The sequence below is a fragment of the Orycteropus afer genome, unplaced genomic scaffold, assembly GCF_000298275.1.
Source record: "Orycteropus afer afer isolate SDZICR_OR568_19922 unplaced genomic scaffold, OryAfe1.0 scaffold00005, whole genome shotgun sequence".
Lineage (NCBI taxonomy): Eukaryota > Metazoa > Chordata > Mammalia > Tubulidentata > Orycteropodidae > Orycteropus > Orycteropus afer.
Window position 1 is genome coordinate 1862140 of NW_006921592.1, and position 20176 is coordinate 1882315.

The 20176-nt window shown below is 42.7% G+C and overlaps 1 protein-coding gene across 1 annotated transcript in view; it reads right to left on the bottom strand.

The window, feature by feature from the left end:
• TRPM3 (transient receptor potential cation channel subfamily M member 3) overlaps nt 1-20176 on the bottom strand; it is a 1151180-nt gene that overhangs the window by 91229 nt on the left and 1039775 nt on the right. The window contains exons 18-23 of the mRNA XM_042780585.1: nt 17997-18026; nt 16926-17215; nt 15027-15255; nt 12305-12472; nt 7684-7824; nt 3451-3579 (exon numbers count right to left, since the gene is read on the bottom strand). Of these exons, the coding sequence (XP_042636519.1) occupies nt 3451-3579; nt 7684-7824; nt 12305-12472; nt 15027-15255; nt 16926-17215; nt 17997-18026 (987 nt within the window). The remainder of the gene's footprint in view (nt 1-3450; nt 3580-7683; nt 7825-12304; nt 12473-15026; nt 15256-16925; nt 17216-17996; nt 18027-20176) is intronic.

Genomic DNA, 20176 nt, shown 5'->3' on the forward strand with positions numbered 1-20176 from the left:
GAGTCAAACCCGACTCATAGCGACCCCTCCTTGGGTTTCCGAGGCAGTATCACTATGGAAGTAGGATTGCCCAACCTTCCTTCCGAGGAGAGGCTGGTGGGTTTGAACCGCCAGCCGTCTGGTTAGCAGGCAAGTGTCTTAGCCACTATGCTACCAGAGCTCCAAGAAAATGTTGTGGAGCACTTCTACTGTGTAACAGAGGGCCACTGTGACTTAGAATGGACTAGACTGCAGTGGGTAATAGCTGCTGCATCTTTGTCTCTGCGGGGGAACACTCCTGAGCAGAAACCCAAGAACCTATCTCAGCAATGAAGATGACAGTGAATTCATGCATTAGAGGGAAATCTTTTCTCTATGGAGCCCCATACATTTTCCCAGCGCTGTAGTACAGTGGCTAGGACTGGTCTGAAGCCCTTGAAGAAGTAGTGGGCCTGACAGTTTTGTAGAAAAAGGTCTCTCCCACTAACAGGATTTTCAGTGGCTGATTTTTCTGAAGTAGGTTGTTGTTGTTATGTGCCATTGAGTCGGACCCAACTCATAGCGACCCCTCCTTGGGTTTCTGAGGCGGTATCACTATGGAAGTAGATTGTCCAACCTTCCTTCTGAGGAGTGGCTGGTGGGCCCACTGACTATAGTTCCTGGGAAAATGAACCAGAATCATCACTACCTCAAACGCCTGCAGATGGCCTTTTTCTCCTGTAATGGGAGTTTGTGGAGAGCTTTGAGGAGGGCTGCAGAGCCCTCTTGTGGAGTTTTGCTTGACCACATTCATTTGCTTTTCTTCTAGTTGTCATTGAGTCCGACTCAGGGCAGTCAGAAGAGAACTGTGCTGCATAGGGTGTTCAGTGGCTGATTTTTTGGAAGTGGCTTGCCAGGTGTGGTGGTTATGTTTGTGTGTCAACTTGGCTGGGCCTGGTTGAATGGCTGGGCAGCTGGTGGTAGCTGTTCCCCATGATGAGACTAGCAATCATCTCCATGGTGGGATGTACCACAAGCAGCTGAGTAGCTGCCTTTGGGATGTGGTCTGCTTCCTGTATATAAGACTAAGTTAGCCTTGGGAATGGTCTCTAGCCTATGGCACGCTTGGACCCTGTATGTAGCCGTGTCATTGCTCAGCAGTCTGCTATGCTCTGCCGACCTTGGGATTTACTATGGACTTAAGTTAATGGCCTGCCGTGTGGTTTGGTAACATCTGGACTGTGCCTTTTTACTTGTCAACCTCAGCCTCAGCAGCCAGCAGCTGTCTGAGTGAAGAAATGCCTCTAGCTCCAGTGGGCCAGGAGCAGGAGGCAGAGCTGTACTCCAAGGTTGAGGGGCTTTCACCCAGCCCCTAGAGCCTGGCACTTTGAAATTGGACTTAAAGCCTCCAAACTGTAAGAGAATAAACTCCTGTTTGTTAGAGCCATCCCATTTGTGGTATATTCTTGTCAGAGTGGCACTAGGAAACCAGAACACCAGACCTTTGTTCTGAGGTGCCTGTGGGTAAACTCAATCCTCTAACCTTCTGGTTAGCAGCATGTTAACCATTGGCTTCCCCCAGGAACTCCACATTTGTTATAGTGGCTCTGGTCTGATGCACCCCTGAAGTTAGCTCTAACTTCAAACAAGTTGTATGGGGGCAGTATTATAATGGTGCCTTTTAGGCAATGAGAGTAGTAGGAGAGGGAGAGAAAAGAGGGACCCACACCCTTAACTTGGAGAACAAGAACTGTGCTCAATTCATCTTAGTGTTCCCTAGGCTGGTGGAGTAACTGGTGCCCCAACAAACAAGAGAAAGAATTAAATGAATGAAAGGGTAGTTCCTCTTCCAGTACCACTCTCAGTTGACATGGAGTCAATTGCAACTCCCGGCAGCCCCATCTGTGAGTGGAACTGTGCTTCATAGGATGTTCAATGGCTAAGTTTTCAGAAGTAGAATGCCAGGCCTTCTCTCTAAGGCACGTCTGGGGAGACTTGAACCTCCAACCTTTTTGGTCAGCGGCTGAGCCTGTCAGCCATTTGTACTACCCAGGGACTCCTTTAGCTCTCCTGGAGCTGCTGAAACTAATTTGGAGAATTATAGATATTAGTGGAATGAGCCCGAAGAGACCCATAGCAGCGGGTTGAAATGGGAGTTAATAGTGGAAAATGTGTAAGTCATGTTTATAGGGTTGAAGGAAGAGAGGTATAAAGAGCTTCAGAGACATCATTAGAGGAAGCTGACTGGAGTGTTCCTTGGTGCAACAGAATGACATTAGTAGAAAGGAGACAACATCCTAAGTCCTTCTGCAGTGATGACCCTATAAACATTGTATTGTGCAGCTTCCCCAGGTTTGTCAAAGAAGGAAAGAAGCAGCTCATGAAGTCACATCCACTGTTTCTGTGGCAGCACAAGGGAAATCGTGTCTGGATCAATTGGCCTCCGGAGTGTCCCTTCTTCCCTCCATTTATGTAACTAGAGAGGAATGGAGTTTTTCTCATGCAGATTTCTGGATTCCATGCAGGCTGAAAATGACCTACCAAAACTATCACCTTGAGATGATCTTTGAACCTTGAGCCTGGAGAAAACCAGTTTCCTAAAAGTCACCTTTAAGCCAAACAATACTCAAAAAACCAAACCCATTGCTACTGAGTCTATTCTGACTCATAGCGACCAGACAGAGTAGAACTGCTCCAGGGGGTTTCCAAGGCTGTAAATCTTTATGGAAGCAGACTGCCTCATCTTTCTCCTATGCAGCAGCTGGTGGGTCCAAACCGCTGAACTTTTGGTTAGCAGCTGAATGCTTTAAGCACCGCACCACCAGAATTTCTTAACCCAAACAATATGTAAAGAGTATTTGCCTTCAGCAGTATGGTCTTTCATAAAACTATCCATGGCTTTGGCAACAGAAACTCCAACGGTCAGATGAGAAGCTTCGTCTTAAGTCAGCAATTGTTCTTTAAGACAATGCTATATGGCATCTGGCATGATAACAAATTGTTTTATCAGTTCTATTCTAGCTCTTTTTCCTAACAATGTATAATAACTAGCAATATGATGGAATATAAAAATCTGTGAAAGAACTTTCTCCTTTGGAATGTTTTTGACTCTCTAGTCAGAAATAAAGGAGCCCTGATTTTTGATGGCTCAGTGATTAAGCACTCAGCTGCTAACTGAAAGGCCAGTGGTTTGAACCCACAAGCTGCTCCACAGGAGAAAGACGAGGCAGTTTCAGTAAAGATTTACAGCCTTGGAAAACTTCTGGGGCAGGTCTACTCTGTCCTATAGGGTAGCTATGAGTTGGAATTGACTCTATGCCAATAGGTTTAGTTTTTATTATTATTATTATTATTTTAGTTAGAAATCACCCCTATCTGCAAATATTAAATAACTTTAATATTAACATATATTAAATAAACTTTGATCAACTTCTATTATTATTATTACAGCCATTTTCTTTCTCCAGTCTTCTCTTTATTGAAAGCAGTTACCTCTCTCATCTTCTCTATTCCCAAGGTGAAAATATAGGAAATGACGATCCACTCCTGGGTAGAAGGCCAGCGTTCCATCTTCACTAACACGATATAGTTGAACAGCATCAGGTATCCAATGTACGCCAGCTGTAAGGAAACATAATACAGAGCTCTGGCTGGTACAGCCCAGGAGCCCTGTCCTTGCATAAGGCCACCGCACAGCAGGATAAAACAAGGTCAGCAAGCAGGACATGGAATCCAAAAGAATAAACATGTACTGTAATCTTTGAACCAATATAATATGCAGCCTTTCTTGACCCTCACATGGGTCTCTGCTGCCCTGGCACTTTGCTTGAAACTGGGTGGCATGGTGCATCACTGTATTTTGCATGGACCCAGTTGTCTGTGTCTTCCCGACTAGAAGGCGGGCCTCTTCTATCAGGGGCTGCTTTTGCCCATGTATAGGCGATTCTGCTTCTTGAACTAGGGCAGCAGAGTAGATGTTTGCCTGTGTGCCAGCAGACGAAATTTCCATGAGAGAAAAAGGTAGGCACACACTACCCCTGTAAATTGATCAAGGCAACATAGAAATAGTCTAGACATTATTTTGAAGCCCACCTTTCATTCTCTGCCGAGTTGATGTCTTCTGTTTTCTCTTACCTTAAAGTGTTTGGCTTGTCAGTGCCCTGGGAAGGTTTTGCCTATTGTCCATTGAACCAACCTTCCTGCCCTATCCAAATTGAAATAGTCTCTTCTAGTTTCTGCTTCTTTCAAACAAAACAAGAGAGACAAAGCAATTTTTGGAAAGGAGGTGGGTATGTGTGCCTGTTGTGGATTGGATTCTAGCATGATGGGGTTAAACCTTAATGTGACAGACTGAATTACTGCCTGTCCTGGACAAACTCCTCAGGGTTCAGGTTTGGTGAAATCACTGAAGGATTCAAGTAAATCTAGAGCAGTGGAGTGTTGAAGGACTGGTAAGGTTTTTACATAAGGAGCTAAGGAATTTCCCAGAAAAACTCACCCTAAGGGAATGTCATATAAACTAAACTTTCTCTAGGCAAAGCCTCAAGTTGAGTGAGGCACTGCTCTGGCCTTTGGGGTCTCAGGGGCTGTGAGTAGGAAGTTTAGAGTGGGTTTATTCAAATAGTCTAGACTTTTTCGGAGCCAGCATCGCTAGGGATAGGATACAATGTGGGCAGACTGAGACCCTGAGGGTTCTGGAGACAGTGTGACTTTGGAGCTCAGAAATGGGGGAAGTTTCAGTCTGGATGGGAGATACTTAAGGGGAGCTGGCAGTCTTATGGTGCTAGAGGAATGTAGCTTTCTCTGCTAACCACATTTCTCCTCCCTCCCTTCTTTCCTTTTTGTCTAATAAGTAGATTCTTAATATGAGTCAAAGGTGTTTCCTAAGACTTGGACACATTTGCAGATACTTCTATGGGACATATAATTTGCCTATTTTATTAAAGGGTGAAAATGTGGGAGAGTTAAATTACATAGTTAATACGAAAACACGTCACATAAGAAATGTCACGCACACACATACACTGTAGGCTTTAACAGCCTGTGTGTAGAATGTCTAAGTTTTGAACAGAAATATAACTTTATGTTTCTTATTTGAGTCAGTGGAAATCCTATAAGAATTGGTATTCCATTTGCTGATATTTTCTTTCTTGTGGCCCTCAGTAGACTGCGAAAAGGACACTTGTTTACACTTGTGTTGGTATGAGAGCGAGCAGAAACGGGGAGGCAGAGTGTCACCTTGTTTGACCTCAGCTGGGAACATGTGTAAAGGGTGAATCACATTTTCCTCCCATTCCATGCAAGTGGGCGAAGGACTCCAGAGTATACAAGTATTGATTTGGGGGTGACAAATAAATTTTAGTGAGTAGGCAAATTATTTTTACCTTTTAGAAAACAACTTAGCTGTTCAAAGCATTGGACTTCGGAGTCTGTTGCCTCTTACTACTGAATGGCCTCAAGCAAGTTACTTAACCACTTGATTCCCCAGTTTCCTTATCTGTAAGGTGGGGATGATAATAGTGTAACTGATCCTCATTATTCATGGATCCCCTATTTGCAAATTTGCCTGTTGTTGTTGTTATTTGCTGTCCAGTCGTCAGCCCGACTCATAGCGACCCCTCCTTGGGTTTCCGAGGCAGTATCACTATGGAAGTAGGATTGCCCAACCTTCCTCAGAAGGCAAATAACAACAACAACAACAGGCAAATTTGCAAATAGGGGATCCAGGAATAATGAGGATCAGTTACACTATTATCATCCCCACCTTACAGATAAGGAAACTGGGGAATCAAGTGGCTAAGTAACTTGCTTGAGGCCATTCAGTAGTAAGAGGCAACAGACTCCGAAGTCCATGCTTTGAACAGCTAAGTTGTTTTCTAAAAGGTAAAAATAATTTACATCTGTATAATACATAAAGAGAAATATATTTGCTTGCTCTATTTTTAGGGAGGGAGTTCTTTTTTTTTCAACATTAGGCTTTAGTAAATTGGAAGTTTATTTCATTAAAAAAATCTTTTATGTTTTTATAATATTCCATCCTCTTTATATATATAAAAACACCAAACTAAACTCACTGTTGTTGAGTCAGATCTGACTCATAGGGACCCCTCCTTGGGTTTCTGAGGCGGTATCACTACAGAAGTAGATTGCCCCATCTTCCTTCTAAGGAGTGGTTGGTGGGTTTGAACCACCAGTCTTCTGGTTAGCAGTCAAATGCGTTAGGTGCTATGCCACCAGAGCTCCCTTTATATGTGTGTGTGTGTACACACACACACATATATCCCTTTATATGTATGTGTATTTATATATATATGTAATTTTTTGTTGTTGTTGTTGAGCATGTTTTTGTTGTTAGGCACTCCATCCTCTTTTAAGACCATACTTTAATGCAGTGGTTTTCAGCTGCTGGTAATTTCACCCCACAGGGACATTTGGCAATGGCTGGAGACATTTTGGGTTGTTGTATCTGGTGGTGGGGTGTGCTCCTGGCACCTGGTAGGTAAAGGCCAGGGATACTGTTCTACACCCTATAATACACAGGACAGCCCCCTGTAACAAAGAATTATTCTGGCCAACTGTCAATTGTGCTGGGGTTGAGAAACCTGCTGTAACCCCAGTGACAAGTGTGAGCACCTGAAACCACACAGAAAGTACCTCTTCTGGTCATTTGAGTCATCCTGGCATCAGACTCAGATTATCCTGTTGCTGACTCAAGCAACTGCTGTGTAGCTGGTTGTGAAAATGGCTAAAAATACAGGCTCACTGTCCTTCATCTGGCACAGTTCCACTATGGCTGGAGAGAATCAGGGATGACCTGGGCCAAAGCTCAGCCCAAGCTTAAAACGCCTTTGAAAAGGAGAAATGGGAAATCACCAGCTGAGCCATTTCTTCTATAGCAAGAGGCTCTTTCAGTGGTGAGCTTCTGTTTTGTAGGCAGAAAATGTTTGCAGGGTATGCACACTGAGCAATATTTTGGAGAGTTGTAGTTTGCTTTGAGTAGTTTTTGCTGCTTTGGTTTGCATGTCGCTTAATAGCAGAGCAAGGAGGTTTATTTGAGGACATCACCAGATTGTTGTTAGTTGCTGTCAAGTTGATTCCAACACATGGCAACCCCATGTATGCAGAGTGAAACTGCTGCATGGGGTTTTCAAGGTTGAGACCTTTTGGAAGCAGACCACCAGGCCTGTCTTCCGAGGTGCCTCTGTGTGGATTCAAATCACTAACCTTTTGACTAGTCAAGCGCTTAACCATTTGTGTGACTTAGATTGGAAGTAGTCATGCACATATGCCACCCATCCCTAGTGGTGTTACTCCTAACACTCTTCTCAAATATGCCCACCAAATGTGCCCCCAAGCCCAGGATGGACATCCTAAATGGGCAGCTCTGAAGTAGGGCTCATTTGGAACACAAAAATGCCTTGATAAAGAGCATCTATTTCCCTGCTAGGTTAGACTCACCCTTATTTCTCATTTCATCTCTATTTCTGTTCTCACTTTTACCATTTCCTTTATTTTCTGTGAGGAGAAGAAATGTAGCCTATAGAAGCTGCCTCCCAAACTCCACAGATCTGGCAAAGCTATTGGAAAAGCAAGGCTGTGGAGCTTTCTTTCTACATGTGTGGTGCTTATATTATGACTCCCAGAGAAAGCCACCCAGGTGCATAAGGAATGGACACTGGCTCCGTGTGGTCACCTATAAGAAAGAAGAAAGGGAAAGGTGCTTACGGTGTAGAACCAGAACTTCACGATGGGCGCATTGTAGAATTCATAGATTTTTCTGCCCAGGGGGATTAACCTGTGCCTGCTCTGAACTTCCTCTTCATCCTTCTTCCTTGAGGACTCCCCATTGTTGCGTCCCAACATTGCCTACAGTGGAAGAGAATGGATACCATCATGGCATAGCTCTGGAGAGCTTGTAGTTCAACAAGCCAATTTTACAGATGAGGAAAAGATGCTCATGGGACCTAAATGATTTGCCCAAGTCCCATCAGGGTACCTTCTGTAGGTGAGCATTTGCATTATACATACGATCTGCAGGTGATCTTTTCCTGGGACAGTAGGTGGTGGAGATATTTCTTGAACACTATCTTCTCTTCTACTCTGGGCCCTCTGGAAGATGGTGGTGATAGAAGATACCCAGAGTTCATAGAGGGAGACAGCATGGAGCCTGGGAAGATGATGCTTTAGGAATCTATCTTCCCTTCCTGTTCATTCCTCCCCCCACCTCCCATATATTTAGTGAGATAGGCAGATCTGAGTTCAAATCTGACTCTACCACATGCTAATGACTTTTAAGTCAAAGGTAAATTTCACTAAGTGGCACTAAGTGGTAAATTTAATGGTACTAAGTGGTATTTAGTGGTACTAAGTGGTATTTAGTGGTTGTTGTTGTTGTTGTTTGCCGTTGAGTCGGCCCCAACTCATAGCGACCCCTCCCTGGGTTTCCGAGGCAGTATCACTACGGAAGGGTTTCCGAGGCGGTATCACTACGGAAGTAGATTGCCCCATCTTCCTTCTGAGGAGTGGCTGGTGGATTTGAACCGCCAGCCTTCTGGTTAGCAGTCAAGTGCTGTAGCCACTATGCTACCAGAGCACCCATTTAGTGGTACTAAATGATAAATTTCATTAAGTGGTACTTAATTTATCCAAAGGTTATGAATATTCAAGAAGTTATCTGAAATGCGTTGAGCTTAGTACCTACTGCACAGACATTGCCCCAGCCCTTAGACATATGTCCTAGTTTCCTGATTTCAAACCCCAGAAAACTTGAATTACTACTGATACTAGCTTCATGGTGATTCCTGGATACACTGTCTTCTCTGCATGAGAGAGTCAACCAGCTGAAACCAGGAGAAGGATTCCAATAATAACTAACCTTGGGAGGTCCTCATCTCTAAGCTATTGGATATTTCCTCAAGAATAGAAGTATTTCCTTCTCATTCATGACAGAAGCAGAAGTAGCAACAATAATATGACTTAACATCACAACAAAGGCAGAATTTGAAAAAAGGCAGACACATATGCCAATATGGGTAGCAAGTGGCAAGATGCTCCAAAGATGGTGGAAGACAGGTAAAGAGTTCCAGTCTTTGTGTCACTCAGACAGAGAATAGAGTCTGAACTCCAGTCTTAGAATTTGTGAGGCCTGGGGCAGCTTTCTTAACCTTTGTGAGACTTAGTTTCATCAATTGTAAAATGGATATATTAGCAGCATCTGCTCTATAGCATTGGAATATAAATCAATAAGCACCTGGCACTAATACCAGTTAGCAATTGCTGTTGAGTTGATTCCAAGGCAAGGCAACCTCATGTGTATAAGAGTAAAACTGTTCTATGACAGTTTTCAGTGACTTATTTTTCAGAAGTAGATCACCAGGTCTTTCTTCCAAGGTGTCTCTGGTGGACTTGAACCTCCAACATTTTGGTTAGATAGCTGCCAAGTGTGTTAATCATTTGCACCACCCAAGCCCTCTGGCACTTGATAAGTTCTCTTTAAATATTAGCTTGCCTTTAAAGTGAACTTGGACTTTCTTGGATATGTGAAACGATCTAGTTGAGATTTCTCACCAGAAAAAAATAAAGTGCATTATTAGGAGTCTATAACAACATAGGGAGCTCTGGGGGCATAGTGCCTAAGGCATTTGACTACTAACCAGAAGGCTGGTGGTTCAATTCCTTGGGTTTAATTCCTTAATATTGTTATAAGATAAAGTTAGTTCCACAAATGGTGGAAAAAGAAATTTTCATTAAATGTGAAAATAGGATAAGGCCTTATCACTACTCAGAGACTAACAGAGATTTAGGACAAGAGAATTAATTTATTTCATCAGTATTGTTATAAGACAAGGTTAGTTCCACAAATGATGGAAAAAGAAATTTTCATTAAATGTGAAAACAGGATAAGGCCTTATCACTGCTCAGAGACTAACAGGGATTTAGGACAAGAGAATTCATTGGGAATGTGAGTTCAGAGTTGAGATCTAATTACAGAAATTGTCTTGAAGTTGAGAACAGAGACGACTATCAGATAATACTAATTTCAAGCAACCCTTATCTAAAATATCTAAATATTGGTTTCATCTACTTGGATCATTGCCTCAAATATCCACTTTACTCAAATATGTAACAATCACAAATGATTCACTTGTAACCAATAGGATTTCTAGAGAAGGTAACTCCATTTCCGTGGTGGACCTTCTGGCTAGAAAGTACCTTAAGTTAATGAACAGGTAAGATTCTACACGAAGGCCTATCTATGCATTTATTTTGATCAGTGAGTTGGATCAGTTTTCATGATGGATATAATGCTCTAGACAGCAATAGAGTTCTATAAATATTGATCATTGACCTCCAGAAACTCTGAGATTACATGGTAATTGTCCTTCTATAATTTATATAACATAATTACCCTGCTTCTGGTCTGTTTGTTTACATGCTTAAAATGATATCTTCATTAAATGTGAAAACAGGATAAGGGCCTCATCACTGCTCAGAGATTGACAGGCACTTGGGACAAGAAAAATCATTGGGAATGTGAGTTCAGAGTTGAGAAACCTAATTATAGAAATAATTTGTCTTGAAGTCAAGATCAGAAACAATGAAATGGGACACAATGAATTGGGACTACAATGCAATGGGAGTAAAGGCAGCTTGAAGGGTTGAAGATATCTTAGAGAGTGGCATTTTGGGGTAACCTCTGGGGTGTCCCAACTGAGCTACCATAATGCCCTGGGTCTGTGACATGCTGGAACTTTCTTAAGCAAAATGCAAGGTGGAGACACTGCACTGGCAGTGCAGGCAAAATAGAACCAAAATCAAAAACAAAACAACAACTTGCTTTGCCTTTATTCAGATACATTCCAAAGTCAGTGTGTTTGGAAAAGGCTGGCCTTGTGTGGGTTTTACTAAAGCATTTTACACATTTCAGCAATTCTAGCCTAAGCAGCCTAATTTACTGATTTTGTTAATATCTTTTTCTTGCCATCAACCATCTCCTTTGACATTTCTTATAGCAGAATTAACAGGGTCAACTACAGACAAAAATGCAGAGTATGGATTTGAGGATCTTTGCTGGCTGGACCCATATGTTAAGGCTGAGAAAGATGCTTTCAGGTGACCTAAGCTGCTAAGGAGCCCTGGGGGGAGGGCAATGGTTAAGCACTCTCCTGCTAACTGAGAGGTCAGCAGTTTGAACTCATCAGCCACTTCGTGGGAGAAAGATGTGGCAGTCTGCTTCTATAAAGATTACAGCCTTGGACACATTATAGGGCAGTTCTACTCTGTCTATAGGGTCTCTATGAGTCAGAATCTATTGGAGGGCAGCTGGTTTAAGCTACCAAGGACTCTGTAGGTCAGAAACTCTGAATGATGAATGAAAAGAGCAGCCTGCTGTGTATGCCCTACTTGACTTGGGGCTGGGATTGTGGTTGCAAAGAGATCTTTTGAAAGTGCCCACTAGAACGAAATACTGCTTATCTGGAGGAAAAAGAGTTCACAGGGTGGTCCCATTAGAATAATAATGTAAATGTCACCTGAGCAAAAATATTTTTTTTTCTCCCCTTATGGATTCTTCTCGGTCATTGTAGCAACAATCATTGGTCAGGGTTGTGCAGGAGGGTGGGAATGCCAGGAAGGCTTATGAAATTGTTGCTTGGTCTCCAAAGCTATGAAGCCTTGTTTGTCCCTTTAATAGCTATGTGGTATTTTTAGTCTTTGGAAACAATCCAGCGGCAGTCATAAGGCTCGGGTGGGGGTTGCAGGAGGCTGTCCCATGCCCAGCTGCCCCATTACCCCTGCAGAACAAAGCATCCATGCTCTATAATTACACCAGGAAAAAGCTAATAAAAGCTTTCCATGCAAACCTCAAAATTCAATTAGTACTGCATTTGTGAGCCTGACCCCGAAGACAGAGAGGGGCTTAGCTTCTGATGAGCAGAACAGTTCCAGCTGGGAGAACCCGACTGCTCCTAGCTCATAGATTCCTTTCCCTTCTCCATGCGTGCCAAGATTACCACATCACCTGGTTGTTTATAAAGCATGCTCATTTGGAAAACGCAGGGTGCTTTTGAATTTCATTCGTTTTTCCTGCACCACTAAGCCTAGTGCACTAATAATTTCACATAGAATTGAACCCTAAAGTCACGTTCTCTGTGCACGGAGAGGAAACTTTGATAATATCCTGCTCTCAATATTTAAATGAAAGCACCTGTGATGCTTTAAATCTTGTGGGAGGCTGGGGAACAGCCATCTGATCTCAAAAAGTATTTATTCGACGTTAAATCAAATGAATGGAACAAGTGAATTAGGGGATGCCCCCCGGGAGAATAACTGTGTAGTGATTTCTTACTGTCAGTTCCATGTCTTCCTCATCTTTTTCCTTTGTAGGCTTCTCTGGTTCTTCTGGCTCCTTTTCTTGTAGATGGATTTCTTGGGCCTGAGACATATAGGGCATGTCGTCTTTGTTCTTGAACTCCAAGCTGAGAATTGAAGGAGGAAGTAGAATTCCCAGAATTACCTAAAGTAATAATAATGATAATAATAATAATCACATTTAAAGGATAAAGAATAGTGTGGGTGCTTAGAATCAGAGGACCTGGGGAAAGGGGTGTGTATTTGTGTGTGTATGGGTACACACACACTTGTGCTAGGTACGGCCCTGCATGGGGACCTGAACATTTGAATGACTAAACATATTGATACAGAGACAGTCAGTTCTGCCCAGCTGGGAGAGAGGTTATGCACAGTAGTGGTTCAAGCTGCATTTGGAGAAACCAAACATTTAGCCCAAATGCATTTTACCCAATTAAACACTTTGCAAGGGGGGTGGGGAGGAACACTGAGAAAAAAAAAGAGAGACCAGGTACTTTTACCCAAGGCAAGAGTGGGAAAGAATTCATCTAACCATTAGAGAGCACTTGACTTTGGCTGTGAAATCAATTCGAACATATGTCCACAGGCATTTATTTGTTAATGTGTCAAGTGGGGCTGATTATGTGTCATCTGGTTATTGCTATAAAAAAAAAAGCTGCCCTAAATTGACCTTGAGAAAGTACACATAGGAAAACATGTTATTAATTTTAGAGTCTGTCCCTGTCATGTGCTAGTACACAACAGCAACGCACTATGAGTATTCACTATGAGTATCGTCCCCACCCCCAGCCCTGCACAAACACCCCAGGAGGGGCCGGCGCAGTATTTCTCTCACATACTAACAATGTGCTTAACTCTCCATGTGATGGCACTACATCCCTAGGCCCCTCTCAAGGGAGGGCAATCTTGTTCCTCCTTTGCCAGGGAGGGTCACTCAGGATGATCTTCCCATAATGAAGTAGGGACAGCCCATGCTCAAATGTTCACGGGGACTCCAGAGAAGCTAAGGGAAAAGGGTGACCCTGAATGGTGGATGTCCAGCAGGCCTGGGAAGGCTCAGATGCCGGCCTGGCAGCCTTCAAGGGACATGGCACCCTGTCCTCATTGCTGGAGGCCTGGCTTGGCTCCCTGTCTGAGATGGGGCTTTGAAGTCACTAGCAGGATGGCTATAGAATGCCTGTGACACACTTCATGGATGCTTCTGTAGCTTCTGTAGCTCTGGGCCAAGAGAGGGTACACAACTGTGAGAGGGCCAGGGAGTAGAGGAGAGATGCTGACTTATCAGGGTGGCCTTGGGCATTCACCTGTCTGGTGGATAGTCTGACCTCAGAGTTGGGCTGACCTCAGCGTTGCCCAGATCAAGTAAATTTGAGTCCCGCTGAAGTTAAAATAGGAGTCTTTGGTGGGTGCAAATGGTTAATGAACTTGGCTGCTAACAGAAAATTTGGAGGTCTGAATGTACCCAGAGGCATGTCAGGTGAAAGGTCTGGGGGTCACTTCTAAAAAGTCATCCATTGCAAACCTTATGGAGCGTGGTTCACCTGACAAGTAGAACCAGGACTCGACTCAGCGTGGTGGTTTTAAATTGTAACCAGCCACAAACTCTAAAGAGATACAGCATTTACATGTTTATTTTTTAATCTTTCTCCTCACAATTTTTTTCTGTGTTTACTTCTTTCAGTTTAAGTTTTTATTTGGAAAATATTGAGAAAAGAAAACAAAAAGCAAAAGCTATACACGATGTTGCTTTTTGGTCCAGTTATGAGGATTTTTGTTTCTTTTAGTTGCAGTATAATCCATACTGAAGGCTGTAGTCTTTGATCTTCATCAATTAGTGCTTCAAGTCCTCTTTATTTTCAGCAAGCAATTTCCATACCATGGAATATTATTCAGTGATAAAAATAAATAAGTTTTTAAACCGTAGAAAGACATGGAGGAACCTGACATGCATATTGCTAACTGAAAGACGTCAGTTTGAAACCCCTACATTTTATTTGATCCCACCTATAGGACGTTTTGGAAAAGACAAAACTTGAGAGACAGTAAAAAGGGCAAGGGGTCCTTTTTGACCCCATATTGCTAAGGGGTCAGGGCAGGGAGGAGAGGGATAATAAGTGGAACACGAGGCATTTTTAGGGCAGTGAAACTATTGTGTATGATACTACAATGGTGGACACGTGGCATTATGCATTTCTCAAAAGGTAGAGAGTTATATAACACAAAGAGTGAACTGTAAAATAAAGTATGGACTTAATAAAGTATTAACTAATTATTATTACTAACTTTAGTTAATAATAATGTATTAATATTAGCTTATTGGCTCTAACAAATGTACCCCACCAATGTAAGCGGTTAATAATAGGAGAAATTATGTGTATTTTATGCTCAATTTTTCTGTAAACCTGAAACTGCTTGAAGAACTAAAGTGTACTAAAAATTTTTAAAAAAATTAAAAATTTAATGTCTAGGCACCGTCACTATATTGGACTCCACATGCCTGTTGGACTTTAGCAGGACTTGGGGAAGCCCTTGCCACTATGTTTAAAAAATGCTAACACAGAAGCTTCGGATGCACAGTTGGGTCTAGAATCCCCTCCTGAGATAGGAGAGTACCCAGTGCCATTACAGATTTGGTTTGAAAACTCCAAGACACCCTCTGTCCCTCATGGTAGCCAGTAGGGCCTTCTGGGTGTGCTGACCTTGAGGCCTGAGTTCTTGCGCATCCGGAGCCGGCCCATCCACATGTCAGTGAGCAACATCTGGCTGCACGTGTGCGCAATGAAGTCACGGTGCTTGGCCGCCACAGCAAGCTGCAGGCATGTGGCATTGCTCCAGTTCTTCAGTTCATATGTCAGCAGCTTCATGGCCAGCTGCTCATCCTGCTTGTAGGACTGGTCCAAGAGCTCCACAGCCAGCTGGCCAAAGTCCCTGAAAGAGAGAACATGTGGAGGAGTCCTTCAGACCTGCTTGGAGACGTAGATGATGGAAATGGGAACACATGGGCCAAGCCACAAAAGGTGGTTGCTGAATGGGGTGTGGTGTAGGTTCCTTATGGGGTTATTAAGCATCTACTATGAACCATATATGTATATACCAGATGGGGGAGCGCTGGTGGTGCAGTGGCTAAGGATTCTGTTGCTAACCAAATGGTCATCAGTTCAAACCCACCAGCCATTCAGTGGGAGAAAGATGAGTCACTCTGCTTCCATAAAGATTTACAGCCTTGGAAACCCTATGGGGCAGTTCACCTCTGTCCTATAGGGTTGCTATGAGTCAGAATCAATGACAGTGTTTTTTTTTATTTTTTTTTCTCCTTTTTAATGGACCAGATAAAAGAATGGTTAAAAACTTGACTGCTAACTGAAAAGCTGGAGATTCACACCCACCAGCTATCTCATGGGAGAAAAAAACTGGCAATCCACTTCCGTAAAGATTGCAGTCTAGCAAACTCTATGGAACAGTTCTACTCAACCCTATTAGGGTCATTATGAGGCAGAATTGACTCAGTTCCACATCACAAACCATAGGGGCCAGATCCACGACCCATTTGTCAGTTTTCTGTACTGTGGTGGGTTGCATGTTGTTATGATGGTAGAAGCTCTGCCACTGGTATTTGAAAGACTAGCAGAGTCACCTGTGGCAGCCAGGCCTCAGAGGACCTTCCACACTAACACGAGGAAGAAAGGTCCTGTGCTTTACTTCTGGAATCAATGAAAACCCTGTGGATCACAATAGAATACTGTCCGATATAGTGCTGGTACATGAGCTCCCTAGGTTGGAAGGCACCACACGATAGCTGCAACAATGAACTCAAACATACCAATGCTCATGAAGTTGATGCAGGACCAGGCAATGCTTTGCTATGTTATATGTAAAGTCACCATGAGTTGTACCTGACTCAAGTACAGATACTGTGTTTAGATTGGGTGTGTAAGTCAAATAAGGCAAAATCCCTGTTCTCAAGGCCCTCAATTCAATGCATGGGGGAGGCAGACTAGTAGGTCAGTGGTTAGAGTACAGTATATCTCCTTAAAAGTAACAGCCTTCAGTTCAAATTCCAGCCCTGTCAATCATAAGCGTATGATCTTGGAGAAGTTACTTATATTCTAAGCCTCATATTTTTGCACCTATAAATTATACATAATAATAGTATCTACTTCTTAGTGGTAGTTGAAAGGATGAAATGAGATCACCCATGTACCTTTATGTACCTCCTTATGTAGCACTATGCCCAATACACGTTAATTATTCATGTCCACCTTCTGGGTGGAGTCCCTGGATAGTGCAAACCATTAAACATTGGCTATTAACTTAAAGGTTGGTGGTTTGGACCTACCCAGAGGTGCTTTGGAAAAAAAGGCCTTGAGATCTGATTCTGACAGGGCACAGCTAAGAAAACAATTCCACTCCTTGCCATATGGGGTTGTCATGAGCTGGAATTGACCTGATGGCGGCTGAAAACTGGAACCCTCTGTGTGTACCATTGGGATAATACTGCCTTCCCTTAAAGCTCTGGGCAGCTCAGACCCTCAAGGATTTGAGGCCCATCTTCTCCTCTCTTTCCCTGACCACCCATTCCATTTGCTGAGGTGGCCAACCTGGAGTTGTGGTTCAGCTCCTGAGAGATGTCGTCGACCATGTCGTTTTCGGAGGCCTCGTGAGCCATGGCTTTGCAAAGCTTACAGGCCACCAGGGCCTTGGCCATGGCTTCCTCACCATGCTGCCAGAAGAACAAGGCCATCTTCTGCCGCTTCATCAGGACAGCCCACACCATCAGCTCGTGGAAGGGGAAAGGGAAGTGGTTGATCTCAGGGTCGTCCAAATCAATGTCCACCTCTTCTTCACGCTTCTTGGTTGTCTTTCTCCCTCGCCTCAAGGGAACGTCATCCTGTAATTTTAGGGACACACCATAGATGCTGAGTTAGAAATGAATCAGTTCAATACAGCCAGTAGTTATCATATATCTACTACTGACCTAGCTGTGGTATACACACAGAAATGAAGTAGGCCAGCTCCTATTCTCAAAGAACTCACAGACACATACATGCCTAACTTTAAAACAAGTTATAACAAATATCTAAGCACAGTTCTATGGGAACATGTCTGTGTTATACTTTAACTTAAAATATTTTTCCTGATGGGCCATTTTATTTTTCTATTGTCCTTTTTTTTTCCCCCTCTCCACAGGTAGGGTTACTTGTATCTCAGATGGACAGCTCTACCCTTTTCATCGAAAGGGCAAGGACATTCTATACTTGCATTTGCATAAATGACAATAACCACATGAACAAAAGAATGGAAGCAGACAACCTATCTCAAGTTTCTGCATATCTATCAGGTGCACTTGTGAAGTAGTTCTGGTGTTTGGATCTGTTGCCATTTGCAAAAAGCCATGAATAGATTTCACTTACTGGAATTTATATGCTTCCTTGATTTTCAAGTTAGTATTTCAAATAGGATTTAATTCCTGTTTACAATGCTAACATAACCTCCTGGTGGAATTTTCAAAGTACTGTGACTTGCCTTCTCGACACTTGAGAAAATTTTATTTTCTTATTTAAATGCATGTCCTAATCCATAACACTGAAATGAACTTTAATAGGTATTTTAAAAAAGTATGCAAGAATGAGAATGAATAATTGACACTAATAATTTGAGCAAACACTTACCTCCATTCCTAGCAGTTTCAAGGCTTTGGGCTGTTTAAGAAAAAAAATAAATGCCGTGAACTTAGTTAGATCTTTTTTCATAGAAGTAAGAAATGAATCCTAATATATCTTTAACAGTCAATACAAGGATTCCACTGTGCCTAAATTGTACCTAATTGTAGTGTACTTAAGTGCTATAACATTTACACATTTCACCAAGTAAAACACCATAAAGGGAAACTATAGAAATTCTAAGAGAATTAGGGATTTGAGGATTTTGGTGAATCAGAATATGAGGAAGCTGTTGTGTTGTTAGTTGCTGTTGAGACTATTTCAATGCATGGTGACTCCATGTGTTATGAAGTAGAACTGCTCCAGAGGGTGGTTTTTGTTTTTTGCTATAATCTATGGAAGCAGACTGCCAGGCCTTTTCTTCCGTGGTCCCACTGGATGGGTTTGGATTGGCAACATTTAGGGAGCTCTGGTGGCGTAGTGCCTAAGGCATTTGACTGCTAACCAGAAGGCTGGTGGTTCAAACCCACCAGCCACTCCTCAGAAGGAAGATGGGGAAATCTACTTCCATAGTGATACTGTCTCAGAAACCCAAGGAGGGGTCACTATGAGTCAGGTCCAACTTGAGGGCACACAACAACAACATTCAAGTGTAAGCCGATTCTACTACTCAGGGACCCCAGGAAGCTAGAGAGGCATAAGGAGACTTCCTAAGGATAGAGCTCGCAGGCTTACGGTCTCTTTTGTGGACTAAGACTTCCTTCGTCTTCTTATGACCATTCGTGTTGGCTGACAGCTCCATGACACCAATTGCTTGGGAGAACAATGAAATGTTCACTCAAACCATCAGACATTTCTCAAACCTCTGAAGAACTTCCATTATCTGGAGACTTGGGATATTTTTCAGAAATAGCTAGATGCCTCTTGCTAGCCATCTCCCTAGGAGAGCAAGGGTGAGTGGGGACAGAAGGGCATGTTCTGGTGGTGACAGAAGGTGCTCAATGGCATGGGAAGTGTCAGCACGATTGGCCATGTTGGGAATATGACAGACAGGCACCAAAGACAGAAATTACAGAACTAGATTTGTACTTAGCAAGTCACTCGCTCACTCACTCACTCACTGCCGTAGAGCTGGTTCAAACTCATAGTGACCCCTCCTTGGGTTTCCAAGGCAGTATCACTATGGAATTACATAGCAGAGCTCAAGAATACCAATTCCTTATTTTTAACTGTTATAGAATGGGTTGGCACCATCTTGAAAGTTACGTGTGTAAATAGTAAGGCTGCCGAGCCTCCAGTTCCTCCAAATTTTGCTTGCTCATGCAAGTTTGAATAGCTTGAACCTAGCCTCTCTTGATTTGCTTCTCTTTCAGCTTTGAAAATGCCAACAGTTAAATTTTGTGTGATGTTTTCTTTATTTATAATTTTTGGTGCTCTTAAAGTTCTCTATTAGTAGTACAACAAAAGACTGTCATAATCAGAAGATATGTTTTGTTAAAATAAAAAGCAACAATAACAAACCATGCCTGCCACCAATGAGAGCAGCAGTTCTCAAAATTTGAACCGTGCAGGTCCTGGAAACCCTTTCAGGGGGTCTGTGAAGTGATAACTATTTTCATTAATTATATTAAGATATTATTTACTTTTTATACTATGTTAACATTTGCACCAGTGATGCAAAAGCAATGGTGAGTAAAACTTCTGGGTGTCTCAGTGTGACAAAGGCAGTTTTATTAGTAGTCATTAGATTCTTCTCTGTTATTACACACACACACACATACACACACACACACACACACACACACTGTACATCAGATCCACTTAAGAATGTCCTTGATAAGGCATACAAATTATTAACTTTATTTAGTCTCTACCTTTGTCTACAGGAAACCCTAATGGTACAATGGTAAACCACTTAGCTGCTAACCCAATCTAAATCTGCTTCTCAGGAGAGAAGACCTGGTGATCTGTTCCAGTAAAGATTAAAGCCTCTTGCTATGGAGTCGATTCTGACTCAGTGACCCTGTAGGAGTAGAATAGAACTGTCCTGTAGAGTTTCCAAGGCTATAAATCTTTATGGAAGTAGACTGCCATATCTTTCTCCCACAGACCAGATGGTGGGTTGGAACTGCTGATATTTTGTTAGCAGCTGAGCACTTTAACTACTGTGCCACCAGGACTCCTTCCTG